This window comes from Synchiropus splendidus, chromosome 8 (assembly GCF_027744825.2).
Source record: "Synchiropus splendidus isolate RoL2022-P1 chromosome 8, RoL_Sspl_1.0, whole genome shotgun sequence".
NCBI classification, from domain to species: domain Eukaryota; kingdom Metazoa; phylum Chordata; class Actinopteri; order Syngnathiformes; family Callionymidae; genus Synchiropus; species Synchiropus splendidus.
This window is the reverse complement of record NC_071341.1, coordinates 16,867,148-16,887,838: the sequence shown is the minus strand read 5'-3', so window position 1 is coordinate 16,887,838 and position 20,691 is coordinate 16,867,148. Positions and strand designations below refer to the sequence as shown.

Below are 20,691 nucleotides of genomic sequence, written 5' to 3'. Positions count from 1 at the left end.
GATATTAATTCAGAATGATGTCCCTCTAAGCTCGGATGGATTGGTAACTGAGCTTGTTAACACCCGCTCAGTAATAAGTAATATTCTCAGTGTATTGAGGAAGTTAGCTGATGTGTCACCACGTGTCCTTCAGGGTGTCGGCCGCGATGGCTAATGCCTCCCCAGACCTGGACAACGCGGAAGCCCAGCGCCAGCTCAACAACAACAACCGAGCCAACAGCTCAGGTTTCTGGGAGACGGAGTGCACCAGCTCCAAGCTGTTTGAGTGCTCGCGCATCAAGGCCCTGGCAGGTGTGTGGCACCCCCACCCATGGTTCTTCACCTCTCGGACCACTTTAACCTCTTCGTTCCCTGCAGATGAACGAGACGCGGTGCAGAAGAAGACCTTCACCAAATGGGTTAATTCTCATCTAGCCAGAGTTTCCTGTCGCATATCTGACCTCTACAACGACCTGAGAGATGGATACATGCTCACCAGACTGCTGGAGGTTCTCAGTGGGGAGCTGCTGGTATGAGCACACCTAAAGCTTTAATGAGGGAGGAGGAGTCTGAGTCCTTCATTATGCAGTGCTCGTGTATCGGTCACGATCATATGGAAGATGTAATCCTACATTTGTTTGTCTTCTTCACACACTGTTCCTCCCTTCCAACTCATTGTTTATAACAATACGCTTGTGAGTCACCCAGTGACTCTCATGGGCTCCACTGCACATCCTCATGGATGAAAAACAAATGTTGTTCTCTGGTTGCGTCAATGAAAAACAGGTGAAAGTAGACTAAACATTTTGTTTTCCCGCCCCAGCCGAGGCCCACAAGAGGGCGAATGCGGATCCATTGTCTGGAGAATGTTGACAAGGCGCTGCAGTTCCTTAAAGAGCAGAGAGTTCACCTGGAGAACGTCGGGTCTCACGACATCGTCGATGGGAACCACCGACTCACGCTGGGCCTCATCTGGACCATCATCCTACGCTTCCAGGTAAACACAGAACAGAGTGAAAAAAGACAGATGAATCTGTGACCAAGAGTTCTTACTGTGACAAAAGAATGAACGATAAAAAGGCTTTACTATTGACCCATTGTTGGCCCACATCATGGTCGGTGTTAGAGATCTGCTAGAGCTGCTGCATCATCAGCCTGGTCAAAGCTGAGTGTCACTTAGGATCTGATGTTAGTCGCCGTCCAGTCTGGTCCTCCACAAGGACACGCAACCTGCTCCCTACATGCCTGTCCATGCCCTGTATGTCGCACACATGCGCACGCACGTCCCAGATCATCAGCTGCTGTCAGTCCAGCTGAGGCCCAAAGCTGCTCCCGTGCAACCAGCTAGCCGCCGCACGTCATCCACATCTTTGTGGAGGTTTTACGACGCTGCCTAATGGTGGAAGTCTCTTGGGACTCTCTCTGGTCACGCTAGATGCCTCAACCCCCAAAAGGATCATTTAATTAGCATGTAGTCCTGAAGCAATCAACGAGACAGAATGTTGGGGTCAGCTCGGGGGCCACAATTATCTGTTGTGTTTCCAACATGATGGTCATGTTTTCTTATCTATCATCAACATTGAAAAGCTAACAATGCTGTCCCATTGAGATTTGAAGTTGGCTATTCATGATGTAAGCGACATTTTAGATGGTGTATACTTATCTAAGCAAACAAAATGAGTGAATATGGGCTGCTTGCCGGAGGTCTGCACTCTAAGTTAAGATACTCTTATGTAAATTATAAAACAAAAAAAATGGATATGAAAGAAGCTACACAAAAAAATGAAACTGGAGACATGATCAGTTTCACTCCCTCTTCCTGGTTGAAAGTGAGAGTTTGCTCCGTCCAGTCAGCAGTCAAACCACTGCAGTAGCAGAGGGGGAGACGGCGAGAGAGGGGTGAGGTGAGAGGAGGGAGAGACCGGTCTCACACTGGTGGAGGTAAACATTTTTAGCTCAACTTACAAATAATAACAGGCGTTGTTATTTGTGAACTGAACTACAGGGTGTGTGCCGATGCTATTGTTATGTTTTTGACTTCTCCATATACATTTATTTTGTTGTATTTGGACATGCGGCTGATGGTCAGGTAGAGATGGCACCGATCCAGAGGATCCAGAGGATCCAGAGATCCGTCACTGGAACAGTCGATCACAGTTCTTGTTTATAGCGAGTGAAGTGCCACATGTGCGTTTGAAGCCGGTATCAGCTGATTCTGGGGTGTGATGTCCCCAATTACTGCGCATCATGTCACTCTGACGTGATCGGCTGAGAAACTGTCACCCACCATCAAGGCTGGTGATGTGGACCCTCAGCTGTTGTCACGAGTCACTCAGCTTCTCTGGCGCACTCTTAAAAGGGCATGTTTGGTTTCAAATAGTTTGTCACCAGCTGTTTATTGGAACCGTCGCTGCTGTGTTTGGGTCCTGTGATGATTGTGAGTGATTCAGTGCTGTGTACTAGCGACAGTGCTCTGACCATCATCTTCCAGGGTTGATGTTTAGTGGTCACGTGGTCACATGACTTTACCCAATATGGCATCCTGGCCTCAGTTTTGAGTCTGTTAATTCATTTTTAATAACCATTTTTGTAGAAAATTTGATGACAGAGATCAGTTTTTGCACAAATACTGCTGAACCCCAGTGTCAGTCCCTTTTTTGACTCCATGCTGGTGATTCTTCTCTCAGATTCAGGTGATAAAGATAGAGACGGAGGACAACAGAGAAACCCGCTCTGCTAAGGATGCGCTGCTGCTCTGGTGCCAGATGAAGACAGCTGGGTGAGCGACAGAACAGACCATGAACAACGATGTGAAGAGGTTCTTTACGTTGAGGAAGTATGTTCTTTGATTCTTCAGGTATTCTGAGGTCAACATCCAGAACTTCACCACCTGTTGGAGGGACGGCCTGGCCTTCAATGCTCTCATCCACAGACATAGGTGTGAGCCCTTCTTTATCTGTGGATTGGTTTAACAGCTCCACTCACCTCTAATTTGGCAGAGGTTCAGAAAGCTTTTTTTCCGAGCTGAGACTGAGGAGAGCTCCTGATTCTCTATCACTCTTGGTCCAACCCTGTCTCTTCTTCCCCTCCATCCTACTTTGCCTCCAATGATTCCACTTTGTTCTACAGACCCGACCTGATCGAGTTCCACAAACTCACCCGGTCCAATGCAACACACAACCTCCAGCAGGCCTTCAACATCGCAGAGCAACATCTGGGCCTCACCAAACTTCTGGACCCAGAAGGTGAGAGTGCTTCATTTCAAATATTTATCTGTAAACCGAAATGTTCTCTGGATGACCTACGTCTCACTGTACGTTTCTCACTGTACAGATGTGAACACGGAGAACCCAGATGAGAAGTCCATCATCACATACGTGGTCTCCTACTACCACTACTTCTCGAAGATGAAGGCTCTTATTGTGGAGGGCAAGAGGGTTGGCAAGGTAGCTACCGGCACTCGAGTTTAGAATTTGATTTCCTGCTCAGGTTCTCATGAGGGTTCGGTCTTTCTCTCTCAGGTGTTGGAGAAATGTGTCGAGGCAGAGAAGATTGTGAACCGCTACGAAGCTCTGGCCTCCGACCTGCTGGACTGGATCGAGAAAACCATCGCTGTGATCAGCAATCAGAAGTTTGCCAACTCACTGACAGGAGTCCAACAGCAGCTTCAAGCCTTCACAACCTACTGCACCGTCGAAAAGCCTGTCAAGTAACTTTGGATTTCAGTCTGTCCTCTTTTCATCTGCATCTCCCCACGATGCGCAGTTCCGTCTGTGAGGTGCTGAAAATAAAGACACACAGGATGTTGGTTTCTTTCCAGGTTCCAGGAAAAAGGAAATCTTGAAGTTCTACTCTTCACCATCCAAAGTAAACTCAGAGCCAACAACCAGAAGCCCTACGTGCCTCATGAAGGGAAACTTATCTCTGACATCAACAAGGTTGTATGTAGTCGAATAATCCTCCAACCGTCTTACAGTGAAAGGAATCGTAATCCAAACATCTAGTGCTAATTCTTTATCGCAGTATGACGAGCGGTGGAATGGAAGTCAGAAGATACAAGACATAATGTGTGTGAGAGGGAGGTTGCATATCTTTCTTGACCACGTTGGTGCTCTCTTGTTCAGGCATGGGAGCGGCTGGAGAAGGCAGAGCATGAGAGGGGTGTGGCTCTTCGGAAAGAGTTGATTCGTCAGGAAAAACTGGAGGTGCTGGCTCAGCGGTTTGACCACAAAACGACAATGAGACAAGCCTGGCTCAATGAGAACCAGAGACTGGTGTCGCAGGTGACTTGCTTCACAACATTCCCACCAGAGAACAGTCTTTCCATAGTGCAGTCCTTAAACTGAACTCTTAGCAGACTCTTCGAAGAGCTGAAAATGTTTCAATATTCTTCAGTCACTGAAATAATTATTCTATCATTGCATCAATAGATTGAATCTGATACTTCCTTGGTGTAACATGAATGAAATTAAAATACACTCTTATCGGTTTGATAGATCTGCGAGGATTTTCTTCAACATCCAAACGTTCATGAGCACTTCTACCATCAGTGACATTCATTTGCCACTTCATTTTGAAGGGTGCTAAAATGCCCTTTCTCCCTTTCTCAGGACAACTTTGGCTACGACCTTCCTGCCGTGGAGGCAGCGATGAAGAAACATGAGGCGATCGAGGCAGACATTGCGTCATACGAAGAGCGGATCGGTGTGGTGGTGGAACTCTCTGCAGAGATGGAAGTGGAGGGATACTATGACATACGCCGTATCTTGGCTCGTAAGGAGAACATCCTGGGTCAGTGGGCACTTTTAAAGGAGCTTGTGGGAGGCAGGAGGGTCCGACTGGAGAAGAACCTGGCCCTGCAGAAGACCTTCCAGGACATGGTCTACATGATAGACTGGATGGAAGAGACACAGGTAGGTACAGGAGGGTTTTGGGGGAAGAGGAAAAACACGGATGAACTCTTATCCATCCTACAGGTCCAGCTGCTGTCCAAAGACTTTGGGAAGCATCTTCTGGAAGTGGATGACCTGCTGCAGAAGCACAGTCTTCAGGAGGCTGATATCTCTGTTCAGGCCGAACGGGTCGAAACCCTGAACGCTGCTGCGCTCAAATTCACTACCATAGAAGGTATGTGAGACAAAACAGCCGTTGACTATGTCAGTCATGTTAGAGGCCACTGGAGTTCCCTTTCCTGCATTTGTTCTAAAACTGTGATGACACCTGGTTCATCTGATCTTCAAAATTCAGTTGATTAATTGAACACCTTTGTAACTTTTTGAGGTAGAAATGTAGTCAGTGATCTGATTCTTGTTTTCTTGATTTTCGGTCTGAATTTAGGCTCAGCCTAGCTTTGCCTCACACAAGTCACTCAGAGCCTGACTTGTCTTTCTTAGTTGAATCAGCGTCCTTAAAAATGTTACTTCGTTTTTCACAAGAGCTTCACTCTTAAGCTCCTGCGTTGCTCCCGAGATGTGATCGCGGCAGATTTACAGCCGTCTCTGTCTTCCCGTCATGATTGATTTAAAGATTGGGTTTCTTGTTTTTAAGGGTTTAAATGACTTGCTGCGGATTATCTAGCGAAAGTCCTGCGTCAGTCTTCAGAGCGCCCAGGACAAACTGATCAATCACGCTTATCTCTCAAGGTTAAAAGCAGTGCAGCACGCAAAACAAGCGAAAGAAAGGCCACTTCAATTTAGGAAGTTGTTTAAAAAGAATGGACTGTTGGGATTGACAGCGACTCATCTAATATTTGAAGCATCTCTCTTGAATTCCTTCTCTCTTCATTTTGCAGGATACCAACCATGTGACCCTCAGGTCATCTGTAACCGTGTCAACCATGTGTCCTCGTGTCTGGAGGAGCTCAGACTCTTGGCCGCCAAGAGACGCAATGATCTCGAGGAGTCACGGGAGCTGTGGGCCTTTTTCCAGGTTCTTACACAAGTCTGTTAGCTCTGCCTTAGATAGGTTAGATAAGGTTTTGCATGGCTTCCAAGGTAGGATGTCACCATTTTAGGATGTCAAGGATGATTCTTTGTCTTTTTAACCCACAAAACCTTCAACGACTTTAACTTGCCGTGTGGTGTTTGTTCTGGGATAGGAACTGGAGGAGTCTGAGGTGTGGATCCGAGAGAAGAGCTCCATCCTAGGGGCTCAGGGTTACGGGAAGGACCTGAGCAGCGTGCTGAAGTTACTGCAAAAACACAAGACTCTGGCTGGAGAGCTGCTGGCTCACCGCTCACTGCTGCAGGTCTGGACTGAAAGAATCTTACACGATAAACCATAAACCATTTTTTTTGCTGTCCGAGTATGAGTACTGACAATTGAGCACTCGCCGATGCCGAGTACTGATACAAGTACTTAATACTATATTGAGCAACAAGATATAAGCTCAAAGCAGCATCCAAAACCAGGACAACAAAATCTAACTTTCAGAACACCAGTATGGCGCATGCAGCCAGCTACTCTAAAAAAACAGGAAGTCTCTTGACAAAATGAAATGAAGGCGAAGCAGAACGTAATATTTAGTGAAAATCTTTTCTGAAAAAAGTTTTGATTTCATTTCAAAGTAAAAGCTAGAGCTCTTTTTTTAAATTCAGAACACCATCAAGCAAGGAAAGCAGATCCTGAGTGAGAAGAGCTTCGGCACAGCCGGGATCCAGGAGCGGATCATGGATGTAAAAGAGGAGTGGAAGAGTCTGGAGGAGCAGGCAGCAGAGCGACTCGGCCATCTACAGGAGGCGCTCAACTTCTTCCAGTTTTCCACTGAGACCGACGACTTGGTGGCTTGGATGCAGGACGCGTACCGCCTGGTGTCCAGCGAAGACTTTGGCCACGACGAGTACTCGACCCAGTCACTGCTGAAGAAACACAGAGGGGTTAGTGAGGCTGTGGACAAGCATCGGCTTCATGTTGTGGCACTACGGAAACACATGGTGGCGCTGCCTCTGCAATACCGGGAGCAGGATGTGAGTGAAGAAGTACATGAGTTTAGTACTGTCACACTGTACTGTAGCCACTCCGTCCTCTCCTACAGGAGGTGCAGGCTCGGATGACGGAGGTGGAGCAGCTGTACACTGAGGTGGTTGAGGTGGCCGTTCTCCGGCAGCAGTGGCTGCACGACGCCCTGGCAGTCTATCGCATGTTCAGTGAAGTCAACGCCTGCGAGCTGTGGATCGATGAGAAAGAACAGTGGCTGAACAAGATGGAAATCCCTGAGAGAATAGAGGACGTGGAGGTGGTGGCTCACAGGTGAGGAGTAACTCGAGAACAGAAGTTCAGGATGTACTTTCAGAAAAGAAACTTTGTTTCGTTCTCGTTGTCTTTGGATGCAGCTGATACTTAAAGTTAAGTGCAGAAACATCAGCCAACTGAGGGGCAAATTTGTGCAAGCAAATCATGTTCCGAGAATCAATACTGAATTCCTAATGCTCTTCAGTCTTTGTGATACTGCTTTATTTTATTCACATTAGCATAGATTTTAAAGTCTCCAATTGATTTCATTTTATTTAAAGAAGAGCACAAGAGCATTTACTGAGGCAAACTTTTATTTTCCTTTGGTAATCCATTCTCTTTTCGGGGCTATAAGGGGGCAGTAGTTCTTGGAGGCAAAGCAGGGGACCCTGGACAGTTCTGCAGTCCTTCACGGCACGCTTTAAGACTTCCATCAATCACACTCTTGTCTGTGGCTCTGTGGCGCAATGGACAGCGCATTGGACTTCTAGACTGGACAAGTCATTCAAAGGTTGTGGGTTCGAGTCCCACCAGAGTCGATGTGGTGATGCTTTTTACTCCATAATCCAAATGGATTAATGAAGTAGTGTGTGTTTTGTGGGACGAGACCATAGACACTGCTGCATGGAGGCGGGATTCCTCATAGAGGACATAAATTCACCCAAAACTCTAGTCGAACATCTTCTGACGATCTGACGTCCACGCTTGACGACTGCATGATCCACTTCCGTAGTGTCACCTGGAGTGAAACCTTTCACATACAAACCGATTTGTTTCAGGTTTGAGTCTCTGGACCAGGAGATGAACAGCCTGATGGGAAGAATCCTGGATGTCAACCAGATCGTCCAGCAGCTCCTGGACGGGGGCCACCCCTCCTCTTCCGAGGTCCGGGGGTGTCAGGATCACCTCAACTCCAGGTAGTCATTCCACACTGAGGATGAGAGTTGATGTGCAGCTCACTTGAGTTTCAGTTGTACATGATAGTCAGAGTTGAAATCATATTCACTGCCATGAAAAAGACTAAGATGTGTTAAGGTTTTGAAAAAGGAGCACATAATAGCTGAGTGACAGGCAATAAAAAGAATGTGTGATGGCCGAGGAGGGTTCTTAGTGTTTGTGGGCAACAGATGTTCCAAATCCTTGGTTATGATCATCACCACTGACCCTCTGTCTGAAGAGCCAACACGTGAGAGAGAGCTGCAGTAAATGTGACCATGTCACACACGTAAGAGTGACACAGTTTTGACTTCTGATCAGTCACCGCCAGTGTCATGTTTCTCATCATTTTCCTGTAAGTGTTGCGTGTGCTTGGTCACATTGCTCTGTATATTGAGAGACCTCACACAGGAAATAAGCTTATGGTAACGCAGTGTGATGTCTGACTGCTAGACAATGCAAATGAAGATATCATCAGAACAGAGAGCTGCTGTGCATCACGTTTGATTGATGTTTCACTCTATAATATCCATGTCTTATATGATATTCGTCAACTATTTAGTTTGAGATAAGATAAACATTGATTTAAAAAGAAGTGTTTCAAGTTCCTCATCTTCCAGCGCTATTAGGGTGCTGTGCAAGCACAGAAAGTGTGAGATGACGTGTGACCTGTATATCCACTTGGAGCAGTTTGTTTCATAACAAAATTCTAATTACTGGGGTATCTGGACCTTGAATTTAAGTACAGGATTCTAGTGTAAAGCGTAAATGTCATCTTTGGAATTCACTGCGTTCTTATATATCTCACCGTGGACAAATGGGGGGTGCCCTGTGGTGGCCACTCCCAAAGTTGGCCACTGAGGGGTGGGCCGCAAAGCCTCATCCTAAGGGCCACACATAGGCCGGGGCCGCTTGGCTAATGGATAATCTTAATGTCAACTCAATTATAATGGCCCACTCTTCATCCTCAAATTGATGATTCGACTTGCGGGGTCCGACCACACGGTCCTCACATAGGCCTAAGATCCTCACAAGTAAGGATAAACCACGAACACACACAGACAAACACACACACACACACAAACACAGTCAGTGTGAAGCTTATTTTGGTATAGTTTTGGCCCACAGGCTTGTGGAGTTGAACCTCATCCATCATAACCAGGTGGGTCTCAGTCTCATGACCAGTGGTCCCAGGGTGACCATCTGTTCTGGCTGCCTCTCGCTGGACTGGCAAGAGGACCGCTAGCTTCCACGGTGTCTCTTTAATGTCAATGTGTTCTGCATTGTTGCTGCACACCGACCGGGAACATCTCTCTGTCTTGTGAACTGAGTGGTGGAGGTCTGTGGGTTTCTATATCGATGATCCAGGAAACAGACTGATGGTATTTCGCCATCAGACCCAAGCCGCTCTGGCTCTTGTCACTTTAGCCCACTGTCACCGCCTGCAGGGTCTTCAGTCTGCTGCCCATTACCTCACCTCCGTCACGAGGACTTGGTTGGTGTGTGTTTTTGGCACCTGCCGAAACACACTCAGCAGCCGAGCTCTGCAGTGTCTCTCAGACGTCAGGTCCTCAGTGCAAAATAAACCCCTCGTCCCTTCACGCTGGCTTTCATGACATGATTTCTGACGCTCTCACAATCACTGTTTAATAAGGTCACAATCTGTATCTCCATCCCAGGTGGAACAGCATTGTGGAGCTGGTGGAGCAGAAGAAAGACCTGCTGGACTCTATGATGCGGCTGCAGAACTACCTGCTCGAATGTGCCGAGATCAAGTCGCAGATCCAGGACAAGAGAAAAGCCATTGACACCACTCAGTACGTTGGGAGTGACCTGGGGGGAGTCATGGCCCTGCAAAGACGTCTTTCCACCATGGAGGGGGCGCTGTCAGTGCTGGAGCCCAAACTGTTGCACCTGCAGGTGAGGAAGGACGAGGGGCGGGTGATGGGGAGAAACTCAAACTTCAGTTGGTTAAATGTCATTTTGCATATACAGGAAGAAGCAGAGCATCTGGCGTCGGTACATCCGGGTCGGACCATGGAGGTTCTGATGCAGTTTGATGGTATCAGCGTGGAGTGGGAGGAGCTGAAGCGGACCCTGCAGGGCTGCGAGGACTCGTTGACGGTGGCCAGTAGGCTGCAGAGCTTCATACAGGTAAGGAGGAGCAGGGTGAGCCCAAGCAGAGACGCAAGTGGTGGGAGTGTGTCCTGTGAATGCTCAGAAGTTAACACTCACTCTTGTCCTCAGGACCTGGACTCCTTCCTCACCTGGCTGGTCCAGACACAGTCCTCAGCTGCTTCAGATCAGTTGCCCAATGACCTGGAAGAAGCTGAGAAGCTCATCAACAAACACGCAGCTCTCAAGGAGGAGATCGGACGGTGAGCGCTCAGCAGATCTTCGTGAGTTTGTCTGTCACTGAGCATAACAGACGGCCTCCTGGCTGCAGGTATGAAGAAGACTACGAGCGGCTGCAGGCCATGAACGAGCTGCTGGAGTCTGAGGAGGCTCCTCTTCCTCAGGCGGCGCTGCAGCAGTGGCTCCAAAAACTGGACGTCGGCTGGAACAAGCTGCTGGAGATGTGGGAGAGTCGGAGGGAGGTTCTGGTCCAGGCCCACATTTTCCACCTCTTCCTGAGAGATGTGAAACAGGCTGAATCCTTCATCAACAACCAGGTGAAGCGAGGTTGATGTGGCGGGTGTTGCTCAGCTGCACCACTCACCGCCTCTGCCACGACCCCTTACAGGAGTCGGCCCTCGCTCACGTGGAGCTGCCCACCACGGTGGAAACCGTCGAGGCGGCCATCAAGAAGCACAAGGACTTCACCACCACGATGGAGCTGAACCTTCACAGAATCAAGGCTGTGATCGAGGCCGGGGAGAGTCTGATCAGCCAAAACAACATCTACTCTGAACGCATCAGGGAGCGCATCGACACGCTGGCCAGCAGGTACCCTGCCCAAGACTTATTTCACCTGTCCATCCGATGCATCGTGGAGGTTTATATGTCGGATTATATACTGTGGAAAATTAACCGTCCACGTTTTCAGGAACGTGTGCTCTTATTCACTACAGTCTGACTCACCAGAAATCACAATTTCCTGAACCCTCTGAGCGTGTGCCCAGTGCGTTCATGTTCGTGGTAATTCCTCAAGGCACGTTCGAGTGCCGAAATTTGTCCATGTTTTGAGGCAAGGTTTTCTGGTAAATGTGTTTAATAAACACATGAATCACATCAATATTTTCATGCAATATGAAACATGATTCAAAACAGAAGTATTCATTTAAATTAAGCAGTGCTGAGATTAATGTGATTAAAAATCGTCATCATTTGGCTGCACTCGACTGTATTTAACAATACAGTTGAACAGGAAAACAGGAAATATAATCTTAGTCCAAAGGTGAACTCATTTTTGTCTGTTAAATATTGCTGACTAGGTTTTTGTGTTCTTCGCTGATGTGGCCCGCTCAGCTCCGGTCAAGCTGACGGAGCTGTCAGGAACAAAGATGAAGCATCTGCCCACAAATGTAATAAAACAGCGGCGACGTGAGGAGACAAAGACGAGCGGCTGAGCAGAACAGTCGACTCTGTTTGGACCAGAACTGACACCTGACCATGAAATCTATGTGATGTGAAGTGTTGGTGTGTGCGTGGAATGATGGGGGTTGGGTTGTGTGTGTGTGTGTGCGTGTGTGTGTGTTAGGTGGGGGTTGGGGGTATTTTCTTGGCTCTTCAACAAAAAGATTGTGGAAAACATGAATCTAAGCTCACATTTTTATTCACACTGGATGTTACACAACACAATCCTAACATGCTCAGAAATGTGTGTACGAGTAAATAGACAAGTCATTTAACATACACACAGTATTATTTAGCATTTCATTATTTGTTTTGCAAAGTAAAAACTATTAATAAGGGCGAGTGTCCTTCTGATTTTATATATATATATATATAACTTCAAATATGGTCAGCTATCATCTAATCTAATTTACTTGTGCACAGGTGGCAGCAGTGACTGTAGTTAGAGACGTAGCATCAATGAAAGAAGACACTCAGGGTGCTTGTTTCATCTTTCTGTTGTAGAGAAGAAACAGTCTGACAGTCTCTGTTGTGTGCAGTTAAGGAACGCCCAACGGAGCCATGACTTCACTTCATATTTTTGTGAATGCTCGATAGTGGGTCCATATTTCCACCTAGAAACACCATTCGAAACACCATTCGTTTTTTCATCACACCAGCCTCGAACAACATGAGAAATGGTCAAAAAGTGTGATGAAGATCTCTAGAGTACAGCAGAGGAGAAAAGTAAAGTCAAAGTTATGTATTGATTTGATCGCTTGATCTGGAAGTGGAGGTGTATTTGTATCAGCGGATATGAATTTCTAAAATGATTTTTTTTCAGCATCAAAAGGGATTGAATTTTAAATACCATCAAATTTTTAGCACTGCCATTCTTTTGTGTAAAATATATTAAATATAAAATTTTGAAATTTGATGAAAAGGAAAATTCAGTAGCAAAATAGCAATCTAAAATAAAAATTCTATAGCAGAAATTCAGTATAAAATTTTTTAATACAAATATTGTTGTGTGCCCAACCCGTAGAATACATTAGATTAGATCACCATGTACATTTGAGTGTGGTCTTTCTTGGTGGCCTTTTTAAGGTGAGGGTCAAAGCAAGATTCACCTCAACTCTGGGTGAGGGACGTTTTGGAATACTAATACACTGCAAAAATCATGTTGGTCGTTTCAGTCCAGGATCAGACGCCGAGTTCTGCGTGAATATTAGCAAATGAAACACAAGATAATTCAGTATCAATGTACAAATTCTGTTAAAGATAACCACGTGAGTCTTATGGAGTAATTAAAAATGCTCTCTTTGTTCTCTCCCAGGGGGAACCGAAACAGAGGAATGGCTCAGCAGTGGCTGGAAAAGCTAAATGACCAGTGGGAGCTGCAGAGGTTTCTGCAGGACTGTCATGAGGTAGGAGCTGTGGAACTGACCGCAGGGAAACTCCCCTCACTGCTTCTGTGTGTAGCTCTGAAACAACTTCAGAGTCACCGTTCACAGAGCAGCGCAACACAAATGTTCACTAAGATGTCTTCACATTCAGAAAGGAAAGACACATGGCTGGTGCCACAGTTCAGTGAAGCCACCGGATGCCTGATCGTAGTGCTCTAAAACCTCACCTCCTTTCATCTTCAAACCTGCAGAGTCACTGGAATCTTCCTGGTCCGGGACCTTGTTTAGTTTCTCCAACTTTTTCCCTGCAGCTGAATTATTCATCTGCTCCTCATCACTAATTCAGAAACCAGAGTGTATTCGACAGCACGTGTGTGTGTGTTGTGGTGGTCAGCCGTCAGGGTGTGTCCGTTTGCTCTGCAACATTTACCTTTAGTTTGTGGAAGTGATCCAGCTTCATCACATTGTTACTGACAACCTTGTGTAATCAATGTGCTCTGACTGTCTGGAGCCTCGATCGATGAGGTTGGAGAGGTCGGCAAAGTGCTTTTGGAACCCCAAATGATGGCTTTTTGCATTTCTCCGTGCTCTCTTCTGAGAAGGTGTCACTACCTTTGACCCCTTTAGACACCTTTAAAGTGCTTTCTCTTTTATCGGACTGACCATCTGTTTTAGGAGTGAGTGGTTCAACTGGCCGACTCCTCCTGCCGTCTCCTACCGTAGCTTCATGTGCGTGCTACGCTCCTTCCTGATATCCCTGCCAAACCAAAAGTATGGCATCGACGAGCAGCTTGCCTGCAGCATGTGTGGTGACTGGCCGCTGTTAGACTTCAACAATGTTTATTAAGCCTGAAGAGAGCCAATGCAACAGACAGACAATCAGAAGAACCAAGGGAGCCACTGAACCAGCAGAGAAAACTCGGGGTGAAACTGAGGAACGATGGAGTGGAACAATCCAAACACACTCCAGCTGACATCGGTGGCCGATGTGCTGATAGCTGATGGGATCCAGCCTGGTCTCATTATCTGTGAAGGTGGACAGAACGGGGCACAGATTTTGAGCATTTGGTGGAACTCTTCTGTTGGTTTGTGCGAACACAGGCTTCTAATAGGGTTTACATCTGGACTACAACCCTCACGTTCCGACAGCACCTGAATCTCTGGTTCAGCCCACATCCCTCCTTCTTCTTCCTTGTCAATGCTTGCGACAGCAAGTCGGTCTCTTAACCTGTCTTGATCATCCTCCCTGGTCACACCTCCTGTCTCAACCTCAGGTGCATGTTCCCTGACCCTCCATGTGTCCAAACCATCTGAGTCCTCCTTAACCTTGTCTCCAATCTTCTGCATGAGCGGTTCCTAATCCCAATCCAATATTGTCCTCTAACATAACCTGAATATCTGCAGCTGGATTAGACCAGTCCTGTCTGTATACTTGCAGGAAATGGTTAGATTTTCAAAGAACAGGAAGTAGGTCCAGGTCCACCATAATCACTTCCAATTCAGAACATCCAGACCTCATGATATGAGCTTAAACAGTTTCTCTAATTTAGACTAAAGCAAAGCCCTGATTTATGATTGACAGCAACTGTGTGCTTTGCTGAGGCGTGTTAATTGAGTGGCAGCGCTTCTTGTCGACACAAAACAAAACGTTCCAGTTTAGCTCCTGCTTTTTACTTTTGTGCATGGGGTGTTTTGGTGCAGAGCAAGGCTTGGTGCGTCCCAGGGAGCGACATGAGTTTATTATCACCCTGACCCTCTGCGACCTCACTCATGTCAGCCCCCGAAAACGTGTGCTTGTCTGACACCTTCAGCGTCTGACGGTGACCGACCCGTGCAGGTTAGCCTAGAAATCCACCACTCAGAGTGGAGCTGCGTTCCGTCCTGTGATCGTCATCCCTCCGCCTGCTCGCTCTCCTCTTGTTGCCTCACCACTGCAGCAGTATCATCCTGAAAGTGAGAGCACAGCTGCTGGGGACTGCAGCAGAGCATGGAGAGGGCAGGAAGCGGGCTGAAGAGCCGTTATGAGCTCTCACTCATTGTTCACTCTCATTCCCTTTTCCTGTTCTTTTCCTGCCATCACACAATTTCAGGAACCCCACCACCTCCACCTCAGCATCATTATCTCCCTGCATCCCCTGCCCCCCAAAATCCCAGGCGGAAGCTCCGCCCCCTCCTCTCCTCCACTCCACCTCTGCTCCAATCAGCCGGCTTGGGCTCAAACCAGCCTGTCTGATGAAGGTATGAGGCAGGGGAGGGGCGGCAGTGCACCGGCTCGGCCGCCTTCCATTTTATTGTTTTGGGCAAGAGGATTTTTTTTTCTTCTCATTCTTGCTCTCGTCACTGAGCCGCCCCCATCCCTCCTCCTCTTCCTCCTCCTCCTCACTCTCTGCCTCCAGTGTTGTTGGTGTTTACCCTCGTGCCTCCTTCCTTTTCATCCCAGCGCAGCTTTTGTTTGGTTTCTTTTGGGACATTTTTCCTCTCAGCCTCATTCTGTCTGACTGCGCGGTGTCAGCGGCGAGCCAGCCAGGATGTGGACGTCAGCTGCCGCCTGCAGCTGCCGGAGCCTTGCGGACTCTTCCAGTTAAACACTACCGGTAAAGCAGTGACTGGCTGAGGTGGCGGTGGAAGTGTGAGAATGCAGGTGTGAGGATGTCAGTGCCGGCGCAGCGATGGTGCTGATGCTGACCTAAATATGTTAGCGATGCTGTCTCTCCGTGTGTGTTTACTTCATGCAGCCGGGTCAGGTATGCAGCGTTGGTTCTGTGGGCCAGGGTGATGCTGGCGCGGACATGTGAATGTCTGCTGCCATGCTTGCACATGTGTATGCCCACATTGTTAAATATTCATGCCATGTGTTTGACCTTGCTCCTCTCACTACAGGCTTCTCCCGGTCTGTATTTTCCCACGCACCACATCGGCCAGTTCCTTAGCACTGACCCGTTTAAGTTGATAAAAATGTCTCAAATGTTTCAGGAACAAACCCGGGTAAGATCCGTAATCTCTGCCAACATGTCTGTGCTCCTCTCATCCAGCTGGGCGACTGGGTGTGCGAGAAGATGCTGATGGCGAGGGACGGCAGCCGAGACGAGACCCAAAAGCTCCATAAGAAATGGCTGAAGCACCAGGCCTTTATGGCTGAGCTGGCCCAGAACAAGGAATGGCTGGACAAGATAGAGACGGTGAGTGCTGCTGAAGTTTTGGGTGAAGCTGTTGCATTTAGATTCCACGTTGTTCATGTGACAGAAATACAAGAGGGACAAACTCTGGGCCTGGGGGCCAAATCTGGCCCTCTATGTCACTTAACATAGCCCGCCTGAGCTTGATGACTCGAAATTAGAAACATACTTGAAGTGCACCTCAAAATGTTGACAGTATAAAGATCTGAACTTCACGGCTCAAAAACATGCAGAAAAAAGCGATTTCTCTGAAGATGGAGAGCAGACATGCTTCAGGTCTGAGTTTGTTTGGACTGACAGACTGTTCAATACGTTTTGTTCAGAGTTTAACATGTGCTGCTCTTTTCATCATTATTGTGACGAAAGCTGACATGGTAGTGGCGATATATTGGTCAATATTTATGAATATAATCTAGAGCTATAAATGTTGGACTTGCAAACTAAAAAAACTAAATTTTTCTTTTCTTACACATGAAAAGGCGGATACTAGTGTGTGTCTACAACCGTAAGTCCAAACTGTAAACTGGCGAATCACCTCTAACACCTCAAGACTTAAGGCTCAAGCGTGTCAGCAGCTTAACATGACATGAAACGCGTTGAAAATATCTAGAACAAAAACATCACAGCACACAGGTAAAGAAGGCCTGTATTGAATTCAGGATCAACTTTTGGAGTTGCGCATCATAGTTTTTGTGAAATTATTATTTGCGACGAGAAGATTTTGTTGGCTGATGGACAGAATGCTTCAGTACCCTGGGAGATGATTGGCTCAGTGAGGTAGCATGTGACTTTTGTGACGTGTGTTTGAAGCCCTACCAATGTTCCTGTGACTTTGAAGCTAAGCTCCAGAGGAAGACGCTCACAGAGACAGTGGAACATGTGAAAGGAAGGGAGAGCCTGGTAACGATTTTGGAATGGGGGAGGGAGGTTTTAAAAGCTTAAACATATGAAAGCTAGGTAACTATTAACTGTAACTATAACTGTTTTCAGACTTTATTCTAGGAATCAGATTTTCTTCTGTGTGATCTGATTCTCAGTTTGACACGATTTTTTTGCTTCAAACAAGAGGCGCTGGAATGTCATTAACAAAGTGTGACACAGCCTTCGGCTTCTGCGCGACAAAGAGCCGTTCCTAATGCGACGGAAACAATTGGACCTGCTGAATAGTAGCAGGGATCACACTGTACACGCTGGTGTGGGAGATATTGGAAACTCGTCAGGTTGTCGAGCTCATTAATGGTGCGTGTGAAGTCATTAGTGGGCAGCAGCACTGCAGGTCAAGTTCAGATCCCTCACCTTCTTCCTGAAAGCTGGTGATGAGCACTGAAGGTTGAAGAGATTTCGCCACTGTTGTCGTCCACTGTGGCGTAACCTTTGAGTGGTGCTGCTGCTGCTTTAAACTCATCCATACATTAGGTATAATTACTTTTCTTAGTCTGTGCTTCCTGGTTGTAAAGTGTGTTTGGTTGTAATGTATGCTGAGACTGAAGAGCAGCTGCTGTGCGAGAAGAGCTGGAGCTGTTCATCATCAGGTCCCCGAAGGACGGGATCCCATTTGTTTTTATCTTCCACCGATTTATTGACTCCTTTATTTGACTCACTACATTGTTAAAGAAATAAACATGTAAATGGATTTTTTTTTTAGATTGTAGTCACAAGGTTGTATTTTACGTTGTACAAAAACATAAGGTTTGGTTTTCAGGTTGACTTTCAGTCCATAATTTAGATCAATGTGGAGGCATTTTGAGGCCTAGCACTGTCGAATGTTCAGCACTGACCTACAGATAGCTAACGTATAGCTGAGCTGGTGAAGTTGCAGCAGAGTTGGTCAGGTTCACTCCTCAGTCCTGCTCACTGGTTGTTGCTTAGCAACTCTTAATTTTGAGGCAAGTTTTCAGGATATTTATGTTGTCTGGTTCCTCGTCACGACGCTGGGTGGACGTTTCAGTCAGCATGAGAAGACTTTGTCTCAAAGATACTTACAGTACATGTGATCAGTGTCCTCTTCTCCTCCAGCTGAAAAACCACACTTTGAAGGGCACCAGCACATTGTATTTAGAGGATAGCCAAAAAAAATAACTAAGGAATTAAAAAAATCTTGATAAAATAAAAAAAAAGTTTAGCCAAATTTTCTTGATTGGAAAGCTTTACACCAAGAACTGAAAAAATCTCATAAAAAAACCCCAACTTTTTTGCTTGCAACTTGAAGTGATGATTCTTAAACATGCTTGCATTGATCAGAAAATCTGTCTTTTATTGCTCAATGAGACAAATATTTTTAATTATTTACACTATCTTGATGTGACGAATTTAAAGATAACATTAGATGAAATTTGAGAACTACAAAAGTGATTTATTTTTATACCAACAATCTTTGTATTATATTAATATATTGTGTTTTTAATATTCTGAGTGTAATGAGCCCAAATGCACAGCAGATGGCAGTGACGCTGGGCAGTTCCAATGTCACCCATTACCGACATGAAGAAGAGACAGGCAGGACAAGTTCGAAATGTTGCTAAATCTTTGTGTCACTACAGTCCCGTGAAAGATCATTCAATGCACTGATTTGTGTGGCATTTTATTGAGTCCAACTCTCCGGTTTTTGCTTGTTTTTTTTTGTTGTTTTTTTTTACCGGAGTGGGTCACATGATCGGGTATAACACTGCATTGAAATCAATGAGTTGAAAGTAATACATGCCGTCAATTGAGCTATAACACCAACAATGATTGCTATTGATGCTTTAACCATGTGATCTCAAGATAACCCAGTATAAATCTAATCTAATCTAATCTAAACTAATCTTATCTAAATTTTGACTAGAGACAAAGATGCCCACTTCTGTGGCTGTGTTACTCCAGTCGAGTGTGTTAGCTGCAACACTGAAGGTTCTGAAGAGGAGCTGCAGATGGAATGCAGGTCCAGGATGACAGTGATGTGTGGTGGGTGTATGAAGGACTGACTGTCTTCTGCGTGTGATCAGGGACTTCCCTGCACACGTGTGTAGCACAAGTCATCCGTGGCCTGAAGTCATGTGTCGTCCTTCTTCCTGTACATCCACTGTTGCCCGGCAACAGCCGCCCATCCCTATCTTCCTCCGGTGTGTGAAGGTCATTACTTCTTCCTGGTTTCTGGCCTATTTAACAGGAAGTGATGTAGCAGGTAGAAGTGGGGGCTAAGGGTGTTAATGGAGCTTAGGTTTGCAGTGAGAGTGGAATCAATACCTCTGCTGTTCAGTCACGGCCAGCGGGCTGCAGGATGATCAGCCAAAAATCCTCATCTTGGATCCTTGTTTTAACATGCTGCTGGCTCAGCAAACTTTGCTTTGGTGCAGGTCAAATTGTCTTAGAGGCTCGCCACTTCACTTCCGAATCTGAGTTTTTGTGAACAGCAGGACAAGGTTTAGAGCGGACCAAAGTTATTATAGGGAGGGAAAACTAATGAAAAAATGAATACTGGAATTATAGAATTTTAATTAACTGACACAAAATTAAAACTAAAGTTATTAATAAAACAACAACGGACTGAATCTGCGTAGTCTCTTTACATTACTACTGAAAACTCAATAAAATCATAGTGAAATTGTCCTTCGTTTTGGTCTTTATTTATTTCTTAAAGTAGCATTTTGAGATGATTTAGAATCTATTTATTTTGGTTGGGCCGGTTTTACAACAGTGGTCGGCAGATGCACCATGTCAAGTCCGTGACGTCACTTGTGTTGGTTACTTGACAACGCTGACTAGCACGATGGTAGTCGTTGGGCAAAAGCGTCATCTTTCCAAACTTTTTTACATGGTGTCTTTTGTTGAGTTTTTTTAATACTGACTATTGTTGTATGATTTTTCAATCCAATACCCATTGTTGAAGGAAAAAAAAAACTGAAACTAGTAAAAACTAAACTGTAACTACGCATTTTTCAAAAACTGGAACTCGTTAAAACTAGCCAACCTCATTAAAACTGAATTTGAAAGACAACAATTCCAAACTAAATAGAAACGAAAAGTAAAATAAAAATATCCTAAACTGCTATAACCTTGGAGCGGACTGATGCTCTGAATAATTGTAACTTGTTTGTCTTGAGAATGTAGTGACAGAAAGGTCAGAGACAGCTTGATCAGTCTGTCTGAAGGTTACACGGCATCACGAGTCAAGTGCCAAATCAGAGCGCCTGTTGTTGTCGGCCGTGCTGCAGCCTCCACGATATTTGTCTGCTAGTTAACTAAAAAACTGGAGCATCTTCCGCTGAGCTGCAAAAAGTGAGGGCGAAAGAAACATCTGTCGTTTGAATAATTGACGCTTTGAATCAAAGACGACCCCAGAAGTCTTGAGTTGAAGGTTTGCAATGTTTGACTTCAGAGACCACATCTGCCGGCGCAGGATCCATGTTTGTGTGTTCACACTGGGACAA

General features: G+C 46.0%; 1 protein-coding gene and 1 non-coding gene across 10 annotated transcripts in view; both read left to right on the top strand.

The window, feature by feature from the left end:
• LOC128763533 (spectrin beta chain, non-erythrocytic 4-like) overlaps positions 1-20,691 on the top strand; it is a 44,329-nt gene that overhangs the window by 9,398 nt on the left and 14,240 nt on the right. For 5 of the 9 annotated variants that reach the window (XR_008415657.1, XR_008415658.1, XM_053872398.1 and 2 more), the window contains exons 2-24: positions 134-509; positions 803-976; positions 2,667-2,758; positions 2,837-2,917; positions 3,109-3,224; positions 3,313-3,425; positions 3,501-3,688; positions 3,800-3,917; positions 4,104-4,262; positions 4,590-4,892; positions 4,956-5,106; positions 5,771-5,907; positions 6,077-6,226; positions 6,576-6,944; positions 7,013-7,227; positions 7,989-8,126; positions 9,825-10,065; positions 10,141-10,299; positions 10,393-10,523; positions 10,592-10,817; positions 10,889-11,091; positions 13,037-13,127; positions 16,139-16,285. Coding sequence is in view for 7 of the 9 variants with exons in the window: in XM_053872398.1 (XP_053728373.1) it covers positions 147-509; positions 803-976; positions 2,667-2,758; positions 2,837-2,917; positions 3,109-3,224; positions 3,313-3,425; positions 3,501-3,688; positions 3,800-3,917; positions 4,104-4,262; positions 4,590-4,892; positions 4,956-5,106; positions 5,771-5,907; positions 6,077-6,226; positions 6,576-6,944; positions 7,013-7,227; positions 7,989-8,126; positions 9,825-10,065; positions 10,141-10,299; positions 10,393-10,523; positions 10,592-10,817; positions 10,889-11,091; positions 13,037-13,127; positions 16,139-16,285 (4,065 nt within the window). In the remaining 2 variants the exon portion in view is untranslated. Of the gene's footprint in view, positions 1-133; positions 510-802; positions 977-2,666; positions 2,759-2,836; positions 2,918-3,108; positions 3,225-3,312; positions 3,426-3,500; positions 3,689-3,799; positions 3,918-4,103; positions 4,263-4,589; positions 5,107-5,770; positions 5,908-6,076; positions 6,227-6,575; positions 6,945-7,012; positions 7,228-7,988; positions 8,127-9,824; positions 10,066-10,140; positions 10,300-10,392; positions 10,524-10,591; positions 10,818-10,888; positions 11,092-13,036; positions 13,128-13,151; positions 15,701-16,138; positions 16,286-20,691 lie in introns of those variants that run through there. The other 4 variants (XM_053872403.1, XM_053872399.1, XM_053872397.1 and 1 more) reach the window with 3 other exon arrangements.
• On the top strand, positions 7,663-7,748 carry trnar-ucu (transfer RNA arginine (anticodon UCU)). Its single transcript is given in 2 exon segments — positions 7,663-7,699; positions 7,713-7,748. It is a non-coding gene; the product is annotated as a tRNA-Arg (tRNA).